Consider the following 21,479-nt stretch of genomic DNA (forward strand, 5'->3'; position numbering starts at 1 on the left):
CGGCTCCTCGGCTGATTTGTTTGTGTAGTAGCCTTCAGCTATGAGGGCCCGGGTTTGATTTCCAGACGGGTCGAGGATTTTAACTCTGTATAGTTAATACCCCTACTTCTCCTATCCCTACAAAGTGGTGGTGGTGATTATTGTTTTAAGAGGAAGTACAACTGGGCAACCATCCTCTTATTGGCCGTGCGGTTAGGGGCGCACAGCTGTGAGCTTACAACCGGGAGATAGGGGGTTCGAACCCCACTGTCGGCAGCTCTGAAGATGGTTTTCCGTGGTTTCTTATTTTCACACCAGGAAAATGCTGGGGCTGTACCTTAACCTGGACTAATAAAACTGGACTAATTCCATATAAAGTGACGATTCCAGATAATTGTCGGCGCGACGTAAAGCAAATATCAATAGCTATTAACACTAATCAGAGGGAAAAAATAGAAGGGATCCGACACTTCAAAAAATGAAGGTATCAGCCAAAGAATGACAAGGGCCACCGAAGGGTATGAAAATGAAGGACTCCCTAGGCCTCGAAATACCGTCGTGGTCGGAAAAGAGCAAGAGTTGACCAAGGGAGGTCGGATAGCCCCCGTTTTTAGTCGCCTCTTACGACAGACAGGGATTACCGTGGATGTTATTCTACCGCCTCCACTTATAGGGAACCTACCCCTACAAATCACCATAAAATAGTGAATACATATTTCCACATAGGATTGGCGTCAGGAAAGGCACTCGGTCGTAAAACTGGACTAATTCCATATAAAGTGACGATCCCAGGTAATTGAGTCAATAATAATAATAATAATAATAATAATAATAATAATAATAATAATAATAATAATAATAATAATAATAATAATAATAATAATAATAATAATAATAATAATAATAATAATAATAATAATAATAATAAGAAGAAGAAGAAGAAGAAGAAGAAGAAGAAGAAGAAGAAGAAGAAGAAGAAATATTGTTTATTTCCAATATTCTTGCTTCCAAAGTATAATTTTTTAAGGTCCTACATTTTGCTAATGGCATCTGGTAACCCTACTTTTAGGCAAAGGTCGTAAGCTTCATGTCTGCTTGAACGAGGGTCAGTCAAAGACAATTTTTATTCTTACAGAATGTAAATTTAATGTGCCATTATTATTGATAATATAGAGTCGATCTTAATTTAAAAAACTGAGGGTTATGCATGATGGAAAATAATATACACTACCTGATCAAAAGTACGGTATCTGGACATCCTTATATACGGTGGAATTGAACACTAGATGTTATAAGAGGTGGATCCACCAGTATAAAAGGAGGCGGGGAGTATTATGTTCTCAGTAGAGAAGCAGTAACAGCAGAATCGGTCGGTCAGGAGAGCTCAGTGACTTTGAACGTGGACTAGTTATTGAATGTCATCTGAGTAACAAATCCAATAACAATAAATAATAACAAGAATGTTATTAGATTTATGTTCCACTAACTACTTTTTTGGTTTTTGGAGACACCGAGGTGCCAGAATTTTGTCCCGCAAGAATTTTTTTGCATGCCAGTAAATCTACCGAAACAAGGCTGACGTGTTTGAGGACCTTCAAATACCACCGGACTGAGCCAGAATGGAACCTGCCAAGTTAGGGTCAGAAGGCCAGCACCTCAACTGTCTGAGCCACTCAGCTGGCAGTAACAAATCCATCAGAGACATTTGAACCCTTCTAATGCTGTCCAAATCGACTGTTGTTGATGTGATTGTGATGTAGAAATGCGGAGGTTCAACTGCAGCTAAACCATGACCAGGCAGTCCTCTTAATGACGGTCAGGGACCATAGAGGATTGCGGAGCTGTGTGTCAGGAATTATAAAGAATGGGGTACAATGGTCGAGCTGCTGCTCATTAGCCAAACATTTCTGCAGTCAATGCTAAGCGATGTTTGAGGTGGTGTAAAGAGTGACACCACTGAAGAGTGAATGACTGGGAACGAGTAATTTGAAGTGATAGATCACGCCATTCCCTGTGCCTATCCGATGGAAGGTTTTGTGCTGACAGTGAAGTACGAAGGAGATAGTGTTATGGTATGGAGTTTTTTTATCGTGGTTAGGGTATGGGCCCTTTATTGTACCTACGAAAACTCTAATTGCAGAAGGATGTGAACACATTTTAAACCATTGTGTACTGCGTACAGTAGAGGACCAGTTCAGAGAAGATGATCAGCACGACAGTGCACCGTGTCATAAAGCTGAATCTGTGAGGCTATGGTTTGTGGACAATAACATTCCTGAAATGCACTGGCATGCACAGAGTCCCAACCTGAACCCAATGGAGCAGCTTTAGGATGCGTTAGAACGTCTGTTTCACTCCGGATCCAAGTGCCCAACATCACAATCTTCTCTGGTTTTGGCTCTTGAGGAAGAATAGGTTCTATTCCTCCACAGACTTTCGTCCACCTCATTGAAAGTGTTCCCAGCACAGCTAAAGCTGTCAAAAAATGAAGGGTGGACCCACCCCATATTAATGTCCAATAATAGGGCCGGTACTTTTGAACAGGTAGTGTACGTAGATACTTCAGTCAACCATACAGAATAAAACTGAATTCTTTTGTTTGCCTCCAGTTCCATACAGAATGGAGCAAGATGCTGATTATGAACGGAACCGTCTCCACAGACACTTTTTTCGTGCTCAGTGGGATGCTGCTTGTATTCCGCTTCTTGCGTGAACGTCAGCTAAACCAACCCTTCAGCCTGATGACTTTCTATCTGCATCGCTATGTGCGGTAAGTTCCTGTTTTCGTAATGCCCGAGTTTGATTCCACTATCAGTCACGCTACACATGTTGATATATAGTTAAGAAATCGAGAAAACATAGGGCAGTCGGAAACAACGTCAACTGGGTATATGAGTGTTAGAGGGTAGATCACATGGATAAATAGTTTGAAAAGAAAAATTCTCTGTTATCATTTTAATGGCTGCCGAAGTTAGCCAATCAGATTGCATCGCGGGAAAATTCTAATGAGCTGTGCGAGGCTGTGTTTCTAAGTCTGCATGTGGCTTAAGACCAGCTTGACAGCCATACCAAGAAGTCAGTATACACAAACACACTATTGGTTTCATCCAGTACTTGCTATGGTGCAATCCTGTCTCAATTCAAAGCCTTCCCTGGTGAACTTTTACTCTTTCAACTGGTGCTGCCATGCCGGTCTTAAGCCACGTACACGTTTAGCAACACCATTTCGCAAAGCTCACTTACCCAGTTCATGTTGTTTCGGAGCACTTTGTATAGGACAAAGAAAATTTTAAAACCTAAAAGATAGGATTTGTACTGTGGAGTTACCAAAAATTTTAACTGACTTCTATTTGGAATAGTTACATTTTCAAGTTGCTAGACACTCCCATTCGTCAAGATTCCAATCCTTCACTCTCAGCCACTGTGCAGAGAAGTTCAGCTCTCCCTCTATCCAGTCCTACTATTCTACCTGTTCATCATCATCATCATCATTTCTCATTATCCAGCTGTAGCCGGGTAGGAGCAAATATGTTTCCTCTCCACTTTCTTCGGCCTTTCCACCACACCTCCTCCAACACTGTGTCCCAGTCCAGGTTTCTTTCTATAATACTGCATTGGATTGTGTCCTTCCGTCTCACTCGTGGTCGTCTGTGGCCTCTCCTTCCTTGTATTTGCATTTCCATCACATTTTTTGGCGTTCTTTCATCACTCATCCACTTTATGTGCCCAAACCATCTCAGTCGGCTCTTCTCTATTCCATCATTCATTTTTTCCACTCCAGTTTCTTCCCAGATTTTCTCATTCCTCATTTTGTCTCTTCTACTCTTCTGTATCATACTCCTCAAGAGCATAATTTTGGCTGCCTGTATTCAACTCTCATCCTTCTTTGTCACTGTCCAACTTTCTGCTCCGTAAGTTGTTATGGGTATGCAATACATCTTGTACATAGTTTCCTTTGCTTCTATTGGCACATCTTTGTCCCATAACATGTTTCTTACACTATGATAGAAACAGCTTCGAGCTTAAATCCTCTTACTAATTTCAGCATTCAGTCGAGCATTCTCCATTAATTCACTCCCCAGGTATTTGAACATCTCCACTACTTCCAGGGGCTTGTCTGCAAGTCTAATCTGACTTTTCTCTTCTTTCTCCCCTCTAGTCATAACAAGAGTTTTACTCTTTTCTACACTTATTTTCAATCTGCATTCTTCAATCTTCCCATGCACCACATCCAACTGTTCTTGAACATTCATGTCCTCTTCTCCCCAAATCACATCATCATTATCGGCTAATAACAATATGTTCATTTCTCTTCCTCCTGTTATAAAATGTTATTTCTTGCAGTTTGACACCGGTGTACGCCATGGTGATCTTCTTCTATGCCACCGTATTCCAGTACGTTGGTTCAGGTCCTTTGTGGAACGTATGGGTGCACACCAATCGTGACAACTGCCTTGACAACTGGTGGACTAACCTGATGTACATAAACAACTTTGTCAATGTTCCAAATATGGTAAGAGTCTTAATTTTCATTTAGTCAATCATTGCCCACCTGGTAGGGGGATCATTAAGGCATCAAGTCTATATGGTCTGACACCATACTAACCTGGTTTAAGTACCGTTGGCTGAAAAAATAATTCACCGTCAGAATGTTGACCGGCAGGGTAGGAGAAGTGGTGGTATATAATTTCTAATCACTAGATTCCGTGCCAAAAGCCTGGATTCAATTCAATCCAAAACCTCTCAACTCATATGGAGAGAGGGCATACAATGCTGCTGATGGCAATTCGCCCATTGGATGGAGATGGTAGGTCTTGAGCAGACACCTTGATGCTATTCAACAGAACTAAGGACGCGCAGCTTGCATTCGGGAGATAGTGGGTTCGAACCCACTGTCAGCAGCCCAGAAGATGGTTTTCCATGGTTTCCCATTTTTACACCAGGCAAATACTGGGGCTGTGCCTTAATTAAGAAACCAGTTGCTTCCTTCCCACTCCTAGCCCTTTCCTATTCCATCGTCACCATAAGACCTATCTGTGTTGGTGTGACAGAAAGCAAATTGATGTTTGTTCACCAGTGTTCTAAATGTTCATATGATTTCACCTGTTATGCTGATTTCTTGAAGGCCTTTTTCAGTTTCCATTATCCAATTAATCTTGACTTTTAATAACGAGACATAATGAATATCTAGTAAGTCTTTCCTTGTCCGTTCTTTGAATATGGCCATAAAATTTGAATTGTCCTTTTCTAATTGTGTATGATATTTTCTCAGAATGCTGGTATAATTCAGAATACCTTTCCATCCACACTCCTTCTATGTATACTAGGCCAAAGACTTTCCTAATTATTTTTCTTCCTTGATTTCTAAATTTTTAGTTAGTGATCTGCTTCCAATGATCAAGATTTCCGATGCATATAATGCTTCAGGCTTCATTCTTCAACTTACCCACCACCTTAAGACCAACCATACAGGTCTACCAGTATTGTAATGTGCTATATCTACATGGTCTTTGTAAAAATGCTGTATAAATTGAAAAATGGGCAAGCTCATTCCAACACTCTATGCAATTTGAATTCTGATATACATTCATACAGTACAAGAGGATCTACGAAAAGTCACTGTAAATTATCAAAGTCTACTAAAAAAGGTATGGCACTAATTCTTTACGGCATTACTCTGTAAAGTTTTTCAATAGCTTTCCTGATAATATTTGAGAAACTGCTAAATTGTCAATCTTTAAAACCAAGGTAGTATTTGGTTTCTATCACTATGATATTTTAACATTAGAATTCATTGTACAGTATATTATATTTTTGTCCTAGAAGCTGATGTTCTCAAATTTCATTTCTGTTGCCAAATGCAATGAATTGTACTGCATCATTATGAGCCTTGGCTCAGGTGCTTAAATAAAATAAATAAATAAATAAATAAATAAATAAATAAATAAATAAATAAATAAATAAATAAATTAATTAATATATTTAAAAATAAAAATAAATAAATAACAGTAATAAAGTGTTTTAATATAGCATTCTGAGTGCTGACTTTTTGTTGAACCTGTTCCATATGATTCTATACATTTTTTTATAATTTACAAATTCCATCTCTGTTTGCTTTATTATTTAATCCAGATGGTTGGATGATTTCCGGTAAGTATTTGAAATTATTTAACTGAGAAATTTTACCAAACTTAGTTACCAAAAGCTGTTTGTCTAAGCATCGAGGATATCCTTCCATATGAGATTTGGAGTCCAGTTTCAGATGCAATTGCATGAAGTTTTACCAGGAACTGAATTGATTCTTACGTATTGTTGGCTAGAATTACCAGATCATCTGCAAAGGTCAAACATTTGATATGAATTTTATGTTTAACTAATTTGCCGATATTAATCCATCTCCTTTCCTTTTCCCACATTCGGACTACCTTCTCTAGTACAAGACTGAACAGTAATAGAGATAAGCCATCTCCTTGTCTGACCCCTGTCTTAATATCAAAAGGTTTAGAATATTCACCAAAGAAATTATTATTATTATTATTATTATTATTATTATTATTATTATTATTATTATTATTATTATTATTATTATTATTATTATTAATTAAAATTTGGTATTACTGAAATATTGACAATTTATTAATTGTATTTATAAACAATTCACAGTACTACTTACAGGTAGGTCAACCAAGCTGTAAGACAATGAGTTTTTAAATGTTACTAATGGACACTTCTGGAATAAATTAGGAACTTATAAAACAAAACTAGAACTTGCAAAACCAAATCTGGCACTGAAATGAAAATGTAGCAGTTACTATAACATATCACATTAAGGTACTCCTTGGTGTTTAGGTCCTGCTGGGCTGTTTTCCCTGCAGTAAATCTCACAAAATAAATATTTTTCAGTGTATGAGCCAATCCTGGTATCTGGCAGTAGACATGCAGTTGCTGTGGCTTTCTCCTTTGGTATTCATCCCTTTGTGGAAGTGGCGGATACTTGGGAAAGTACTGTTTGGAATGGTTTTGGTGGCATCTGTCATAGTACCTTTTGTTGTGACCTGGCTCAAACAACTGGCAGGAGCAATGTTTTACACAGCAGAGTAAGTACAGTACCATTTAAAACCATTTATGGGTAATTAGAATGGTTAACCCCACAAGGACCAACGGGGTGCCTCCAAGGCCCACAGTCAGAATCAAATTGCTGCTTGTAATGAGATATACTCTTTGCAATGGTAAAGAAATTATAGCCTATTGTTATTTGGGTCATACATTAACTATCATAATAAACTAAGTAATTCTGAAGCTTTTTCTTACCTTAAAATGGTAATCAAAACCGCTATGGTCCTGCAAGGCTCTCCCTAGGTCCAAGTGAAGACCAATTTGTCTACTTATAAATTCAATTGATTTTCACATTGGCCTTGCCCAAGTAGATTCTAATTATGCACAAAAAAGTTACAACATAGGTAATACAATAAAAAGTGACAAGAACCAGATGACTGATGCAACAGGACTGGTTATTGTTAGATTAGCAGTTAGTGCGTGCTTGTAATGTGACAGATAGAATAGTATGTTTACGGATTGTTCCTTAGGTGATGTAAAAGCTGAGAGTCAACATGAATCGAAATAAATTTAGTGTTAAAGAAATGAAGAGAATGTTGGAGGAGGAGAACGATGTGGAACAAAATATTTTTGCTTCTTCAGATATAGAAATTTATGTCTGTGACTAATATTAAGGTGAATTTAATTCTGGGTCAAATGCTGTTAATAACAAAGATGGTGATCATGAGAGACATTCCTTGACAGATAATTCTGTGATAGAAGCAGTAAAACTGTAATCTGATTAAAATATGACCCCAAAAATAACGCTGACCCACAATAAAGATATTTGTGATTGATTTGCATTTGTGACTAATACCTGGGTGAAATGAATTTCAATTTAATATTGTATACTGAAGTTTTCCTTACGAATTATTCATTAAATTTTCTTTTATAATTTATGTCAGTAGAATCCAGGTTTATTATATATTTTTTAGAACAGGTCTCAGCAGGCCCTGCTTGGTCCCCTGGGTAGCAACCAAACCCTTGTCCTTGTAGGGTTAACAAAACAAAAAAAGTATAGTAAAAGTTAATCCTCAAACAGTGTTGTGGGGTCTTTCACAAAACCAGGGAAACTGTATCCTCGTACCTTTATCTGTTGTTTCTATTGGTGGCCATTCTCTGTACATTCCAAGGTCAACTTATACCAGTGGCGGTTCATGGTATAATTTATAGGTAGTTGCTGGTTTTTTTAAATGTATAAGTGTACATTTTAATTCTGAAAATAAGATAAAGGAAGTTTCTCTTTGTGATGAGATCGCAAATAAAACAACTGCTAATAGGATCAGTTGATTCTAACCTTTCGTTATGCATATACACTGACTTTCTGTATCCACTGTCCAACTCATGGGTGTCAAACCTTGCCTGCCATAAGCACAGTGCCTATGCTAGAAATACCTGTGCATGCTGACACGAATCTCTTCCCCTCAGTCAACTTGTACTTCCTCACGTTGCTGACTCAGGGCTGTGCACGCCTACTGATGGCAGGCTGCAGATACCTGTTTTGGTACCTTTTGTTGTGACGTGGCTCAAACAACTGGCAGGAGCAATGTTTTACACAGGAGAGTAAGTACAGTACCATTTAAAACCATTAGTATGTCTCTGAAATACCACCTCACAAGCTGAGGTTTAATGAGGGACACTTACAAAATCCGCCCTTCAGGCAAGCAACTCAATGTTGAAAACATCCTAGGGATATGAGCTACGAATTTTAGGTAAATAAAACATAATAAATTATGAGAATATATTCTTTATTTATTCCCAAAAATTACAATCCTTTTTATAATCATCATTATCCAGTTGATTAGAGCGCTAATGTGAGTCAATACAGAGTTTCACTTAAGCCCTTATAACTATATTTGGTGGGGACATTTTTCATAAATCAAAGAACACCTAAGGGTATTGAACCAAAGAACACATTACAGAAAGAATTATGTAAATAAGTTAATTTGGCTAGGATTTGAATTTTAAAAAAAATAAACGAGTAAAGAAACAAGTGATTTTAGGCTGTTTTTCTGGAACTGCATTTAGGCCGAAAGCGATTTTTGAATTTTGTTTTTTTAGTTTGATAGAGCTATCTGAGACTCACAATTTAAAACCTTTTCTGACCCTTTAGCCCTTCAACTTTCAGCACAATAGAGGAAATTGCTTAATTTTATGTTTTTCGTAGTATGGGGACCTCTACTTAGTCTGCTTAGAAATGTTTTTAACATTAAAATGTAGTTATGGCATTAGGATTGACAGTAATTTGTTAGCATGTGTTCGTATTTGTGTGATTTTGTATCAACACAGTTGCTTGAAGAGATGCTACTTTTACTGTGGTCTAGTTTCTTTTCTTTGAGTTTATAAAAATGTCTTGCTACACAAGCAATAAAGAAGTGGCATAGTATTCGGTATTATTCTGCTTGTGATGTAAATGTTCATTCCCATAGGGAACGTTAAAAATTTGTCCTGAATGGGTAAATTATAATACCAATATACCAATATTATTCTGCTTCATAATTGTTCATAAGAGAATTAAGCCCCTCAAAGAATAAATACCTTCATTGCTTATGGCAACCATTAAGGATTTTTTTCCCTGGTACAAAGTGATTAAAAAGAATGTTATCTTGTGCATTTTATGCAAATATATCCTTATATGAAAGAATATATGCACGTTTTGTATGGGGACCATAATTATGAGCATGTAATATACACCCCTTCAGGCTTGTGCTATCTGATAAATTGATAACGTCCTAGGCTGGTGCTCATAACAGCTGTTTGTCAAGTCACAACACTGTTTAAGGGTTAATAATAATGTGAAGATGGCTACTTCCTGTTTTACTGATGGTAAAATATATTTCTTTTGTTCTAGTTCCATAGCAGGAGTCTATCTGGAAGTATACATTCCTGTTTACTGCCGCGGTGGATCATATCTTGTTGGCATGGCTCTTGGTTATGCTCTGTTCTCCACAAAGGGCAAGAAGATCAAATTTACCCAGGTAATTAGTGCTTCTCTATTGTTTACCATTGTAATGGTAATATCGCATCCCCTACAAGAATGTCATTTTTGGTTATGGCATGCATCATCATCATCATCACCATCATTTCCCCTTATCCAGCTCCTACTGGGTCAGGGTATTTATGGCACTTCTCCATCTTCCTCTTTCCTTCCACCATTCTTCTTCCATGATCTTGTCCCAGTCTAAATTTTGTCTCCTTATGCCACTCGTCACTGATTCAATCCACCTTGTTCAAGGTCTTCCTCTTGCCCTCGCACTTTGCCTCCAGCATCTGTCTTGGAATTCTATTCTCCTCCACCCTCTTTACATGTCCAAACCACCTTAGTTTATTCTTTTCAATTCTCTGATTTAGATTTTCCTATCCCAACTTCCTTCGTAACATCATAATTTCTCACGCTGTCTTTCCTTGTCTTTCCTATCATACTTCTTAGTAATTTCATCACACTGGCTTGTATGAGTATGAGTACACAGTACATTGTGTACATTATCTCCTTACTTTTCCTTAGTACTTCCTTGATCCAAATGAGTTTTCTTATACTTTGGTAGAATGCATTACCCTGCTGTACCCTCCTACTAATCTCCATGTCCACCCTAGCATTTTTCATTAATTCACTTCTAGGTATTTAAAGCAGTCCACAATTTCCAGACTCTGACTTCCAAATTGCACAGTGCCCTTTGCTTGCCTTTCCTGTCTCGACATCACCATAGTCTTGCTTTTATCTGTACTTATTTTCATGACATACCATATTTCTCAAATTTTCATTGCACCATATGCTAAAATGCTCTTTCAATCTAGAAAACTGTCATGACTATAACTCCTCTCTTTCTCATGAAACATCGCAAATGCTGTTATACCCTTTCAGCATACTGAACACCGTCAGTTGCATTGGTGTCGCGTGGTTAAAATCTTTGTGTGTTCACACACACCTGACTGTAGATAAAAACATGCCACTGTATAGGTCTAAGTTGCTCCTCAGTCGGTCAATACGTTAACAGGAGCTCAGTTAGCCTCTATTGTGTCACCTCTTTGGTTCATTAAGCAATATTGAAGCAACCATCGAATCCATACCAAGCAGGCAATGCCGTGATCGCACAGTAAACTGTGATCATATTTGCCATACCCACAGCAGTGCCCCTTCAAGCTCCAGCTATGCAATATGCCAAAGTTTGTAGTTCAAAATGGGGTTGTGATCGGCTGACGTGGCGCATGATTCAAATGGAAATGGAAAGTGAATTGACACTTACAACTCCATGCTATATTTTCAACATACAGAAATCTTGTTCTCATCATACAATATTGCGTAAATTTCAAGAGTTTTGGGATTACCAGGGTGTTCACATGTTCGTGTGATCCTTAAAACAAGGTGCCCTTGGACAGATGAAAATATCAACACTTCTTAGTTCTGATTTATTTCATTGAAAAACTGTGAAAATATGATGCAATACATACTAAGTTATATCATGTAGAAATAATATGATAAAATATTATCCTTGATTTGATATGGTGTCTTAAACTTTTTAATTTATTTTTCTTGAAAATGTTCATTTTTGAGTTGTTTCACTATTCTTGCAGAGGTGTGATACAATGCATAAAATGTACCGATTTAATAACTAAATAAAGTTACATTTTTTATTTTTTTTTACAGCTTCAGATTTTTCTTGGCTGGATGATAGCAGTGTCCATGTGTTTGGCTGTCATATTTGGGATCCTCCCCATGTATCAGCCTGAACATCCATACAATGCAATAGAGGCAGGGATATATGCTGCATTTTTTTTTTTTTTTTTTACAGCTTCAGATTTTTCTTGGCTGGATGATAGCAGTGTCCATGTGTTTGGCTGTCATATTTGGGATCCTCCCCATGTATCAGCCTGAACATCCATACAATGCAATAGAGGCAGGGATATATGCTGCTCTTCACCGGTGCATTTGGGCAGCAGGCATCTCCTGGGTCATCTTTACATGTGTTCATGGCTATGGAGGTTGGTACAATTAGTGACCATTTATAATACTAGTATAGTTGGTCCATTATTGGACATTATAAATTTTCCAGCTAACACATTCTTGGCTGCCAGCATTTCGCCCCACTGTGCTAAGTTGGGCTCATCAGTTGGTAAATAGCACACCTACCAAGACACATGGCTAGTGCATACCGTGGAGGCTACTGCATAGGCTACTTGGAGCATGAGCCCAACTTAGCACACTGTGGCGAAATGCTGGCAACCAAGAATGATTTAGCTGCAAACATTATAATGTCCAATAACATACCAACTACCGTATATTGGTATTATAAATTTGCTCATTCGGGACAAATATTTCAGGTTCCCTATGAGAATCAACATCTATATCATAAGTGACCTTTGTCATAGATTTTGGGCATATCTTCTGAATTTGGAGTGATCAGGAGTATGAAACTAACAAATAAATTCAATAAATAATGACTTTTAGATACAACAAAACCCCAGTAATGTAAATTTCACAAAACTAAACTAAAATCGTGGATAATCTGAACAGAATCCATGGTAGAGGAAATTGTATTAAAATTGCACTTGTAACGTGCAGAAAGTATTTAATCGTACTGGCAGTACTCTATTTAAAAATTACTATTTAACTAAAATTTAAGCAGAGCAGAATCCAAATAAAATTCTAGTATAATGAAGCTGTAATAGAAGTTAAGCTACAAAATTTAAATGACAAATATTATACCATGACTAATTTTAAAATTTATTTATTTATTTATAGTTTAGAGGAGAAGTTTCTGAATCATTTTTATTAAAACAGGTTTATGACAAGGAGATTTTACTATTTAATTGTACATTTGAATATTATATAATCAGGTCATTCCAAAGAACATAAAAAGTGGAAGTTTCAAACAAAATTTAAGTTTAAGCTGTTTGAGATTGCTGATGACCTTGTTTTATTGCCCAACAATGTTCAGGAAATTTGACACCAAAGCCATATCTACAAGAAATAGCACCTAAAAAGGAAAGGCTTAGAAAGTATCCTTTGAAAAAACTGAGATCATGTTTACAGATACACTGCTGGTGAATGAAATAGCAATTGATGGACAAGAAATCAAAAGTGTTGATAAATTTATGTATTTAGGAGAAATTATAACTGATTATCTTAATGAAAACCAGCTTGGCATAATAGAATACATAAATTGAACAAAGCAAATTATATTACCAAAACTGGTACTACATACAACAAAAATAGCTTATTGATAGCAGCAAAATTAAGACATTATAAAACAATCACAGAGCCTGAAATAACTTATGCTATTGAAACCATTTTTTGAAACTACTAATACAGCTGAAAGAAACTAAAATACAGGACAGAAAGAATAGTAATTAGAATATACATAAATAAACGATATCAAGTTTATGGACAATAGAGAATAGCAACAAATAGAACAAATTATAAGGAAATTGAACTGGTATTGAGCATGATAAGGAAAAAAAGATATTTTTTTGGACATTTTATCAGAACACCTGAGACCAGATTATGGAATAGCAAGACCAAGATTAAATGGATTACAGAAATTAAGTATGATGTTAAAGAACTTCAAATAACAATAGATGATCTTAAGAACAAGACAGACAAAATTAAGATACTTCACGACACACAAAGCGGGCTACAGACCAAGGTCTAATGGAAGGGTGTTTTCAGTTGAAGAAAGGAAGGAAGCATCCCTCAGAATGAAGAAATATTGAACTGATAACAAAGCAAAAAAATCCTCTGTATAATTGACTAGAGTGGCCCAATATAGGCCATAAAATGTAACATACATAAATAATAATAATTATTATTATTAGCCCACTTGGTGGCCATGATCGTTAAAGCGTTGAAGTCTGAATGGTCTGACACTGTGCTTAGCTTGTTCGAGTCGTGTTGGTCGAAAAAATTTCACTATCAGAATGTTGGCCAGCAGGGTAAGGGAGGTAGTGGTGTACAATTTCTAATCAATAGATGCCATGCCAAACCTCTCCATAGTGCTCATACGGAGTGAAGGTATATGATGCTGTTGATGGCGATTCGTTCGTCGGATGGAGACGTTAAGCCTTGAGCAGACCCCTTGGTGCTATTCGACAGGAGTAGGCTATGTGCCGGCACCGCGTTTCACCCTCTCCCTTCCTACTATCACATATCACGTCGTTCATTTCATATCATTAACTCCTCTGATGAGGTTGATGTCAAGAAGAGCATCCGGTCATAAAAACCCATTACGGCAGATTCATCTCACCTCATACCCGACCCCGTAGAGAAACCGGACAACGGTTGGACAAACAACATTATTAAATTGACTTTATTTCCCGCTAACTACATTTATGGTTTTCGGAGATACTGAGGTGCCAGAATTTAGTCCCACAGGAGTTCTTTTACATGATAGTAAAACCACCGACATGCGGCTGTCGTATTTGAGCGCCTTCAAATACCACTGGACTGAGCCAGGATCGAACCTGCCAAATTGGGGTCAGAAGGCCAGTGCCTCAACCGTCTGCGCCACTCAGCTCGGCATTATTATTATTATTATTATTATTATTATTATTATTATTTACTGTGTTTTATAACAGTTAAATAATATTGTATTTTTCTCTTAATGTAGGTAACTTCCACATTTTATGATAATTAAAGTGAATTTTTAATTCAAGCAGTCTAATAATAAACTAGTCCAATTCAGTTGGTTGTTTTGACTGATAATCATAGTTTCTGGCTCCTTAAAACAGGTAGCATAGTAATGTTCACTTAAGTAGAAAAATCAATTACCTTCTTTTTGGCATAAGGAACTAGCACTTGGGAGTTACTATGTTTAAACCCTATTGAACATTTGAATGTGTCTTTTTAAATTGAAACTTAACAACAATACAGTTGAATCCTGGTAATCCAAGTTAATTGGGGCTGTGGTTTGGTCCAATATGGAAATAAGTGAATCACTAAAAAAACATGTAATATTGTACCATATACACAGCTTGATGGTGCTCATATAACGCAAGGGTCAGGAGTTTGAAAACTAATCAGATGTCTTGTATTTTCATTGTAAATCTTGTATCACTGAATAGGTAATAAAATTTGCAGTGTACGAGTTGTGCTGTTTCACCTTTCTGATCTCTTTTCAAATATTATGGGCATATTATTGAAGCAAGCTGCCGGTTACAGGTCCTGTAAATTCAATTTTGTCCTGGCCGGGGTTCCAGCCTCTCAGTCGTCTTACATATGGAGCATATCTGTGTCACTTCATAGTACTTCTGTACAACTCGGGCTCAGCCAGGGTGGCCACCTATCTGAGCGACTACAATGTGGTAAGTTACATTGTTACTTCAGAGTAATTAAAAAGATTTATGGTAATTGAAGCAGGTTTTAAATTCAAGCAGTGTGACAATAAACTAGTCCAATTCAGTTATTTGCTTGGACTGATATATCAAGTTTCTGGCTACTTAAAACAGGAACTAGTAATAATAATAATAATAATAATAATAATAATAATAATAATAATAATAATAATAATAATAATAATAATAATAATAATGATTAGAGAAAGGATTTTAAGGTGGAAAGTATGGCCTGAAAAGGGGAAAAAGGTTCTGAAAATACATACAAAATGGTGCAATAAAAGGTGTTGATCAAATGACTCTATTAAGGTTTAAACCAGGTTCTATTAATTAATAAAATTGTTGTATTGTATTACACACAACATTTCAATGTCTTTGGCAGTAAGTCACTGGCGTATTGAGCTCAGCAGAGCCTTGAAAGATTCATAACAGGAGAACATCAGAAGATGCAAAATATTTCACTCTGATTAGATATTAATATGTGCATGATGATGATGATAATACAGGGAGGCTTTACGAGAATCTTGCCATGGCAAGATCCTCACTAAACTCATGCAATGACCGCTGCTTTTCAGATCCTGAAGTGAAGGCATCTGTCAGAGTAGTTTGTTTAGGTTTCGACTTCAAAGTTAAATTTCTCTATATGTTTGCTGTACAGGATGTGCTGATTTATTGTTTCTTTGATGCTTGTCATCGACTGCAATATTTACTTCGCAAACGGCACATCAAAGAGTGATGCCATCAGTTTCTATAAACTGCATCTTGAATTCCTCTGAAAGTGCATACAACTTCTGCTCCTTAACCATCAGCATGATTTTGTGTTGTAAAAAAACCTTCTTGTCCGGACTGGTAAAACACTAACATGGCCAACAACAGAGTACACAGTTGATAAGGGAAACTGTTAAACTCGTGCCAATACTAACTGAACTTAGTTTAAACTTTTGCAGCATCATTGTTTAAATTTTAATTTCATATCACAGCTCTAGGTTGGCAACTCTTGCTGGAGTTGGTCATTCTTGCTGGGATATGAATTACTGGTGGTTTCTATAAATTAATGTGTATTTATTGACTAATGTTAACTTATGATTAAACAAAATGTTAAAAATCTGTTCAGTAAGAGAAAAAATATGTCTAATTTAAAAAAACACAGATAAAATTGGGAGAAGGGGTGGGGGTGGGGGGAGCATAGTGCTGAAACATAAAATAGAAGGGAAAAGGGGGCAAAATGTAGTAATCTCAAAAAATTGTGTTTATTTTGCTTCATTTCATGTCCTCAAATACATATATTGACCTCATTATCATAATCATTTCCCCTCATCCAGCTCCTGCTGGGTTGGGTATTTATGGCACTTCTCCATCTTCCTCTTTCCTTCCATCATTCCTCTTCCACGATCTTGTCCCAGTCTAAATGTAAATTTTGTCTTCTTATGCTGCGCTTCACTGATTCATCCACCTTGTTCTAGGCCTTCCTCTTGCCCTCTTGCCCTCGCACTTTGCCTACAGCATCTGTTTTGTAATTCTATTCTCCTCCATTCTCTTTACATGTTCAAACCACCTTAGTTTATTCTTTTCAACTCTCTCATTTAGCTTTCCTGTCCCAACTTCCTTCCTAACATCTTCATTTCTCACCCTGTCTTTCTTAACATACTTCTTAGGAATTTCATCTCACTGGCTTAATTCTACTCTCTTGCCTGCTAGTCTCAGCTGCATAAGTCAGTATGAGTACACAGTACATTTTGTACATTATCTCTTTACTTTTCCTTGGTACTGGTACTTCTTTGCTCCAAACAAGTTTCCATACACTTTGGTAGAATGCATTACTCGGCTGTACCTTCCTGCTAATCTCCAAGTCCACCCTGGGATTTTGCATTAATTCACTTCCTAGGTATTTAAAGCTGTCCACAATTTCCAGACTCTGAGTTCCAATTTTCACATTGCCCTTTCCTTGCCTTTCCCCTCTCGACATCACCATAGTTTTGCTTTTTTCTATACTGATTTTCATGCCATATGTCTCATTTTTTCGTTCAGTACATCTAGTTGTTGTTGTTGCACTTCTTTGCTGTTCTATTGGCCTATTTGTATGAAAATAGCTATATTTTTGGAAAGATGCTACACCTTAAAATCCTTTCACTGATGATGATGATGATGACGACGACGATAATGTATATTTGTCTACACCTTAGTCGCGTTTCCTTATACTGTAAGAATGAATGAATTTGACCATTCTCGGTCCAATATGGTCCGTATTGACAATGATACAACTGATGTAAAGCAGTATTGCTTTTATGTATGTAATAATGTATTGAGAGGATGGATCCAGAGCCTTGTAAGTTATATAGTCCTGATATAGCATCAGGGATAAGGTGAGTTGATATTTATGGCATGTTCTTAAGGCTGGACATCCTTCCTGATGCCAACCTCATTCGAGGAACTAATGAAGATGAAATGAATGATGATGAATGAAATTGGGAAAGGAGATGGAAGAATTTGGCTGTGGCGTATGACTAGGAACTGTCCCAGTATTTGCCTTGAAGTGAAAATGGGAAAACCGAGCGAGTTGGCCGTGCGGTTAGGGGTGTGCATTCGGGAGATAGTGGGTTCGAACCTCACTGTCAGCAGCCCTGAAGATAGTTTTCCGTGGTTTCCCATTTTCACATCAGGCAAATGCTGCGGTTGTACCTTAAGGCATGGCTACTTTCTTCCCACTCCTAGGCCTTTCTTATCCCATCGTCGCCATTAGACCTATTTGTGTCGGTGTGATGTAAAGCACATTGTAAAAAACAAATGGGAAACTACAGAAAACTATTCTCAAGACAGCCGATGGTGGGATTCAAACCCACTTTGTCCCCTCTGAATGTGGAGCTTGGTTCCATAGGTACAGTGCGTTAACACACGCAGATGCTCTGCTTGGTAGTAATAATAATTTTAAAAAAAATCATACTGGCTCATTCTTTTACATTATTGTTCATTTCATTGAACTCCTAAAAGGTTTATCATAAAACTGACTGTAAAAGCAGACACTTGTACATTTTTGAACAGAAGACAGGAAGATATAGGCAACTTGTAACAGAATGTATGGAAATTATCTTCTTTCTTTCCTGGCCAAAAAGAAAGTTATAAAATGGAGTGTTCTGGCTGCAGAGTTACTGTAATATTCTGATCTGATGTATGTGATTTCTTTTATCTGCAGATCCATGACTTCTTGGGGAACTTGATTATTATTTTCGCAATTGCAGTTGTGGTGGCTTTGTTGTTTGAACTCCCCTTCACATCGCTAAGCCGTGTGCTACTCAGGCCAGGTAAGCATCTCTTATCTGTTACTCAATGTCAACTTTACTCTTTATTCATCTTTTATGAAAAGGAATGTCACAGAAATTCATACAACCAGCATCACCAGATGTCAGAAAGAAATAATGAATTTAACTGATATTTAAGTTTTGGTTCTAGAGCATTGGAAGTTTTCAGAAATATGATTCTTTTTCATTTCTTCAGGCAAGTTGCTCTTTCATTTTTTTAATATTTTTTTTTCAAGAGGGTAGTATACATCTTAACACACTGAGTACCAGTCACTCAGCAGGGCATTTAAACTCATAGGCCAGCAATTTAAATGCTCTTGTAGCCCTTTACATAGCATGTTAGAAAATTGAAATGTTGTACATGCCTAAAGAAAGCATTCAAGTAGAATTTATTGGTACGATACTTGGAATCTTCAAACTTTAAATTGTTTCATGATTTTGGGTAGTAATAATAATTTTTTTTTTACTACTGGCTCTGTGTCACATTGATACAGATAGGTCTTATGACGACGACGGGATAGGAAAGGTCTAGGAGTGGGAAGGAAGCGGCCATGGCCTTAATTAAGGTACAGCCCCAGCATTTGCCTCGTGTGAAAATGGGAAACCACGGAAAACCATCTTCAGGGCTACCGACAGTGGGGTTTGAACCCACTATCTCCCAGATGCAAGCTCACAGCTGTGCAGCCCTAACCGCACGGCCAACTCGTCTGGTGTAAATAATAATAATAATAATAATAATAATAATAATAATAATAATAATAATAATAATAATAATTCAGGACTGAATCATGAAACAAACAAGGAAGGGATCTTTAAACTACAAAGAGCATACGGACTCTACTGGAACAGATATAATAAAAAATCCATACCAAAAATGCAAAATTAAGGCATTACAACACTGTAATCAAGTCTGAAGCACTATATGCATCTGAAACACTGATCATTGGGGCAGATCATTGATTAAAGATGTAGAAAAGCAAGAAAGAAAAATGTTGAGGAAAAGTTTTGACCCATCTGTACAAGGGGAATCTGGATGATAGGAAATCTCATAACCTGTACCAATACTCAGAGAAAATCTCAGATAATTTTAGGAAAAGACGTTTGAAATTTTATGGACTTATTCTCAGAATGAGTAATCAGAGATTGACCAAAAGAATTCTGAACCTTGCCCTGTCAATGAAAGTAAAAAACAATTGGCTGCCTGAACTTGGAAAAGATCTTCAGGAAATAGGCATCACAGTTGACACTGTATTAGACAGATCAAAGTTCAGAAAATTAGTCGACAATCACCACTTTACACACCATACAACCACTACCACCAACAAAATCTGGTCAGAAGATCGCAAGAAAAGCCACAGCGAGAAGATGAAGAGATTCTGAAAGAAGAAATTTAAGTATCTCGGTGAATGGATTGAACCTAGCTTATCAGAAAGAGCATCATTATCCATGAGAGTCAACAAGTTAGAACTGGCCTATCGACTGACAAAGAACACTTATAACAAAAAATGCCTGTCATGCAACACGAAACTGTAGCACTACACGTCAGTCATACGACCAGAAGCTCTGTATGCCATTTAGTGTCTTTCATTGAACCAAAGAGGTCTGATGGAGAAACTGGAAGTCACAGAGAGGAGAATTCTCAGCAAGATCTTAGGTCCGGTAAAGGAAGATGAAGAATTCCGTAGGCGGCACATTTCCGAGCTTTACGAACATATAGAGGGGCTCTCTGATTGTGCTAGGAAAAGGACAGTAGCTTTCTTTAGCCACATAGTGAGGATGATCCCAAAATACTGACCAATTGTCTATTCATCTTCTGGCAGAACAAGATGATTCGTAGCACTTGGGTGACAAAAACTGAGAAGGACATCCAAGAACTGGAAATATCAGATCTTCAAGATAGAAGTTCTGTACTACATACCCTGAAAGAAGTCCTGGATGAAAGGTACCCCCTGGACGGATGAGAGAAAGGAGTTACACCTCCAGAAAATGTGACAATACTGAGCAAAGAGTAAAGCCCAACAGTTAAATAAGCATGGCCCGTTTGAACCAATGATGATGATGATGATGATGATGATGAAAATAAAAGGGTGCTATTAAATGAGATGATCTATCATCATGAGAAAGAAAAAATCCAGCTTCTTATTGGTATCCGAGATGATCGCCTTGAATTGAAATGAATTGAGGTGCCAGAAATTTATCCCGAAAGAGTTCTTAGTTTTAAATGTAAACAGGGGTCCTTCAAGGTTACATGCATGCTGCATGTGACCAAAAGGAAGAAAGAATGTTCCATTATCATGTATCTTCAGTCCCTTACCCTTGCAAGGAATGTACAAAATATATGGACCAAATGTAAATGCAGTTTGTTTTGCGCTAGCACTTAATCATATTACCGTTAGTTTCAGAAAGTTAATTCCATTCTGGACTACTGGTACTCACAATAATATATTTCATACATATTAATTTTGTTATTCAGACTGAGCAATCAAAGTTCAAGATTTATTTATTTTAACAGGTTTAGTGAACTCTGAAAGCAACAACATCAAGTACAACAACTGAAGGTTATTACACTCAAATCTGATTCCATTAGTTATTGGAAGCCTCATTGTATTTAAGTGGTAAATAATTAGTAAGTATCATGCATCCATTAATCAAATCAAATCAAATCAAAATCTCTTTATTTGCAAATGAGGTGTCTACCTCGGTGGCAAATCGTACACTAAAATACATTATTGTCAAGAACTAAATTTTAAATTAACAGGAGACGAAGAAAATTTTCCTAGA

At 37.0% G+C, this 21,479-nt stretch overlaps 1 protein-coding gene across 1 annotated transcript in view; it reads left to right on the forward strand.

Moving 5' to 3' along the window:
• Positions 1-21,479, forward strand: part of LOC136866874 (O-acyltransferase like protein) — a 136,708-nt gene that overhangs the window by 96,731 nt on the left and 18,498 nt on the right. Inside the window, exons 6-12 of the mRNA XM_068226879.1 lie at positions 2,589-2,749; positions 4,324-4,492; positions 6,883-7,076; positions 9,926-10,052; positions 11,865-12,054; positions 15,230-15,372; positions 18,593-18,701. Of these exons, the coding sequence (XP_068082980.1) occupies positions 2,589-2,749; positions 4,324-4,492; positions 6,883-7,076; positions 9,926-10,052; positions 11,865-12,054; positions 15,230-15,372; positions 18,593-18,701 (1,093 nt within the window). The remainder of the gene's footprint in view (positions 1-2,588; positions 2,750-4,323; positions 4,493-6,882; positions 7,077-9,925; positions 10,053-11,864; positions 12,055-15,229; positions 15,373-18,592; positions 18,702-21,479) is intronic.

This window comes from Anabrus simplex, chromosome 3, assembly GCF_040414725.1.
Source record: "Anabrus simplex isolate iqAnaSimp1 chromosome 3, ASM4041472v1, whole genome shotgun sequence".
Taxonomy (NCBI): domain Eukaryota; kingdom Metazoa; phylum Arthropoda; class Insecta; order Orthoptera; family Tettigoniidae; genus Anabrus; species Anabrus simplex.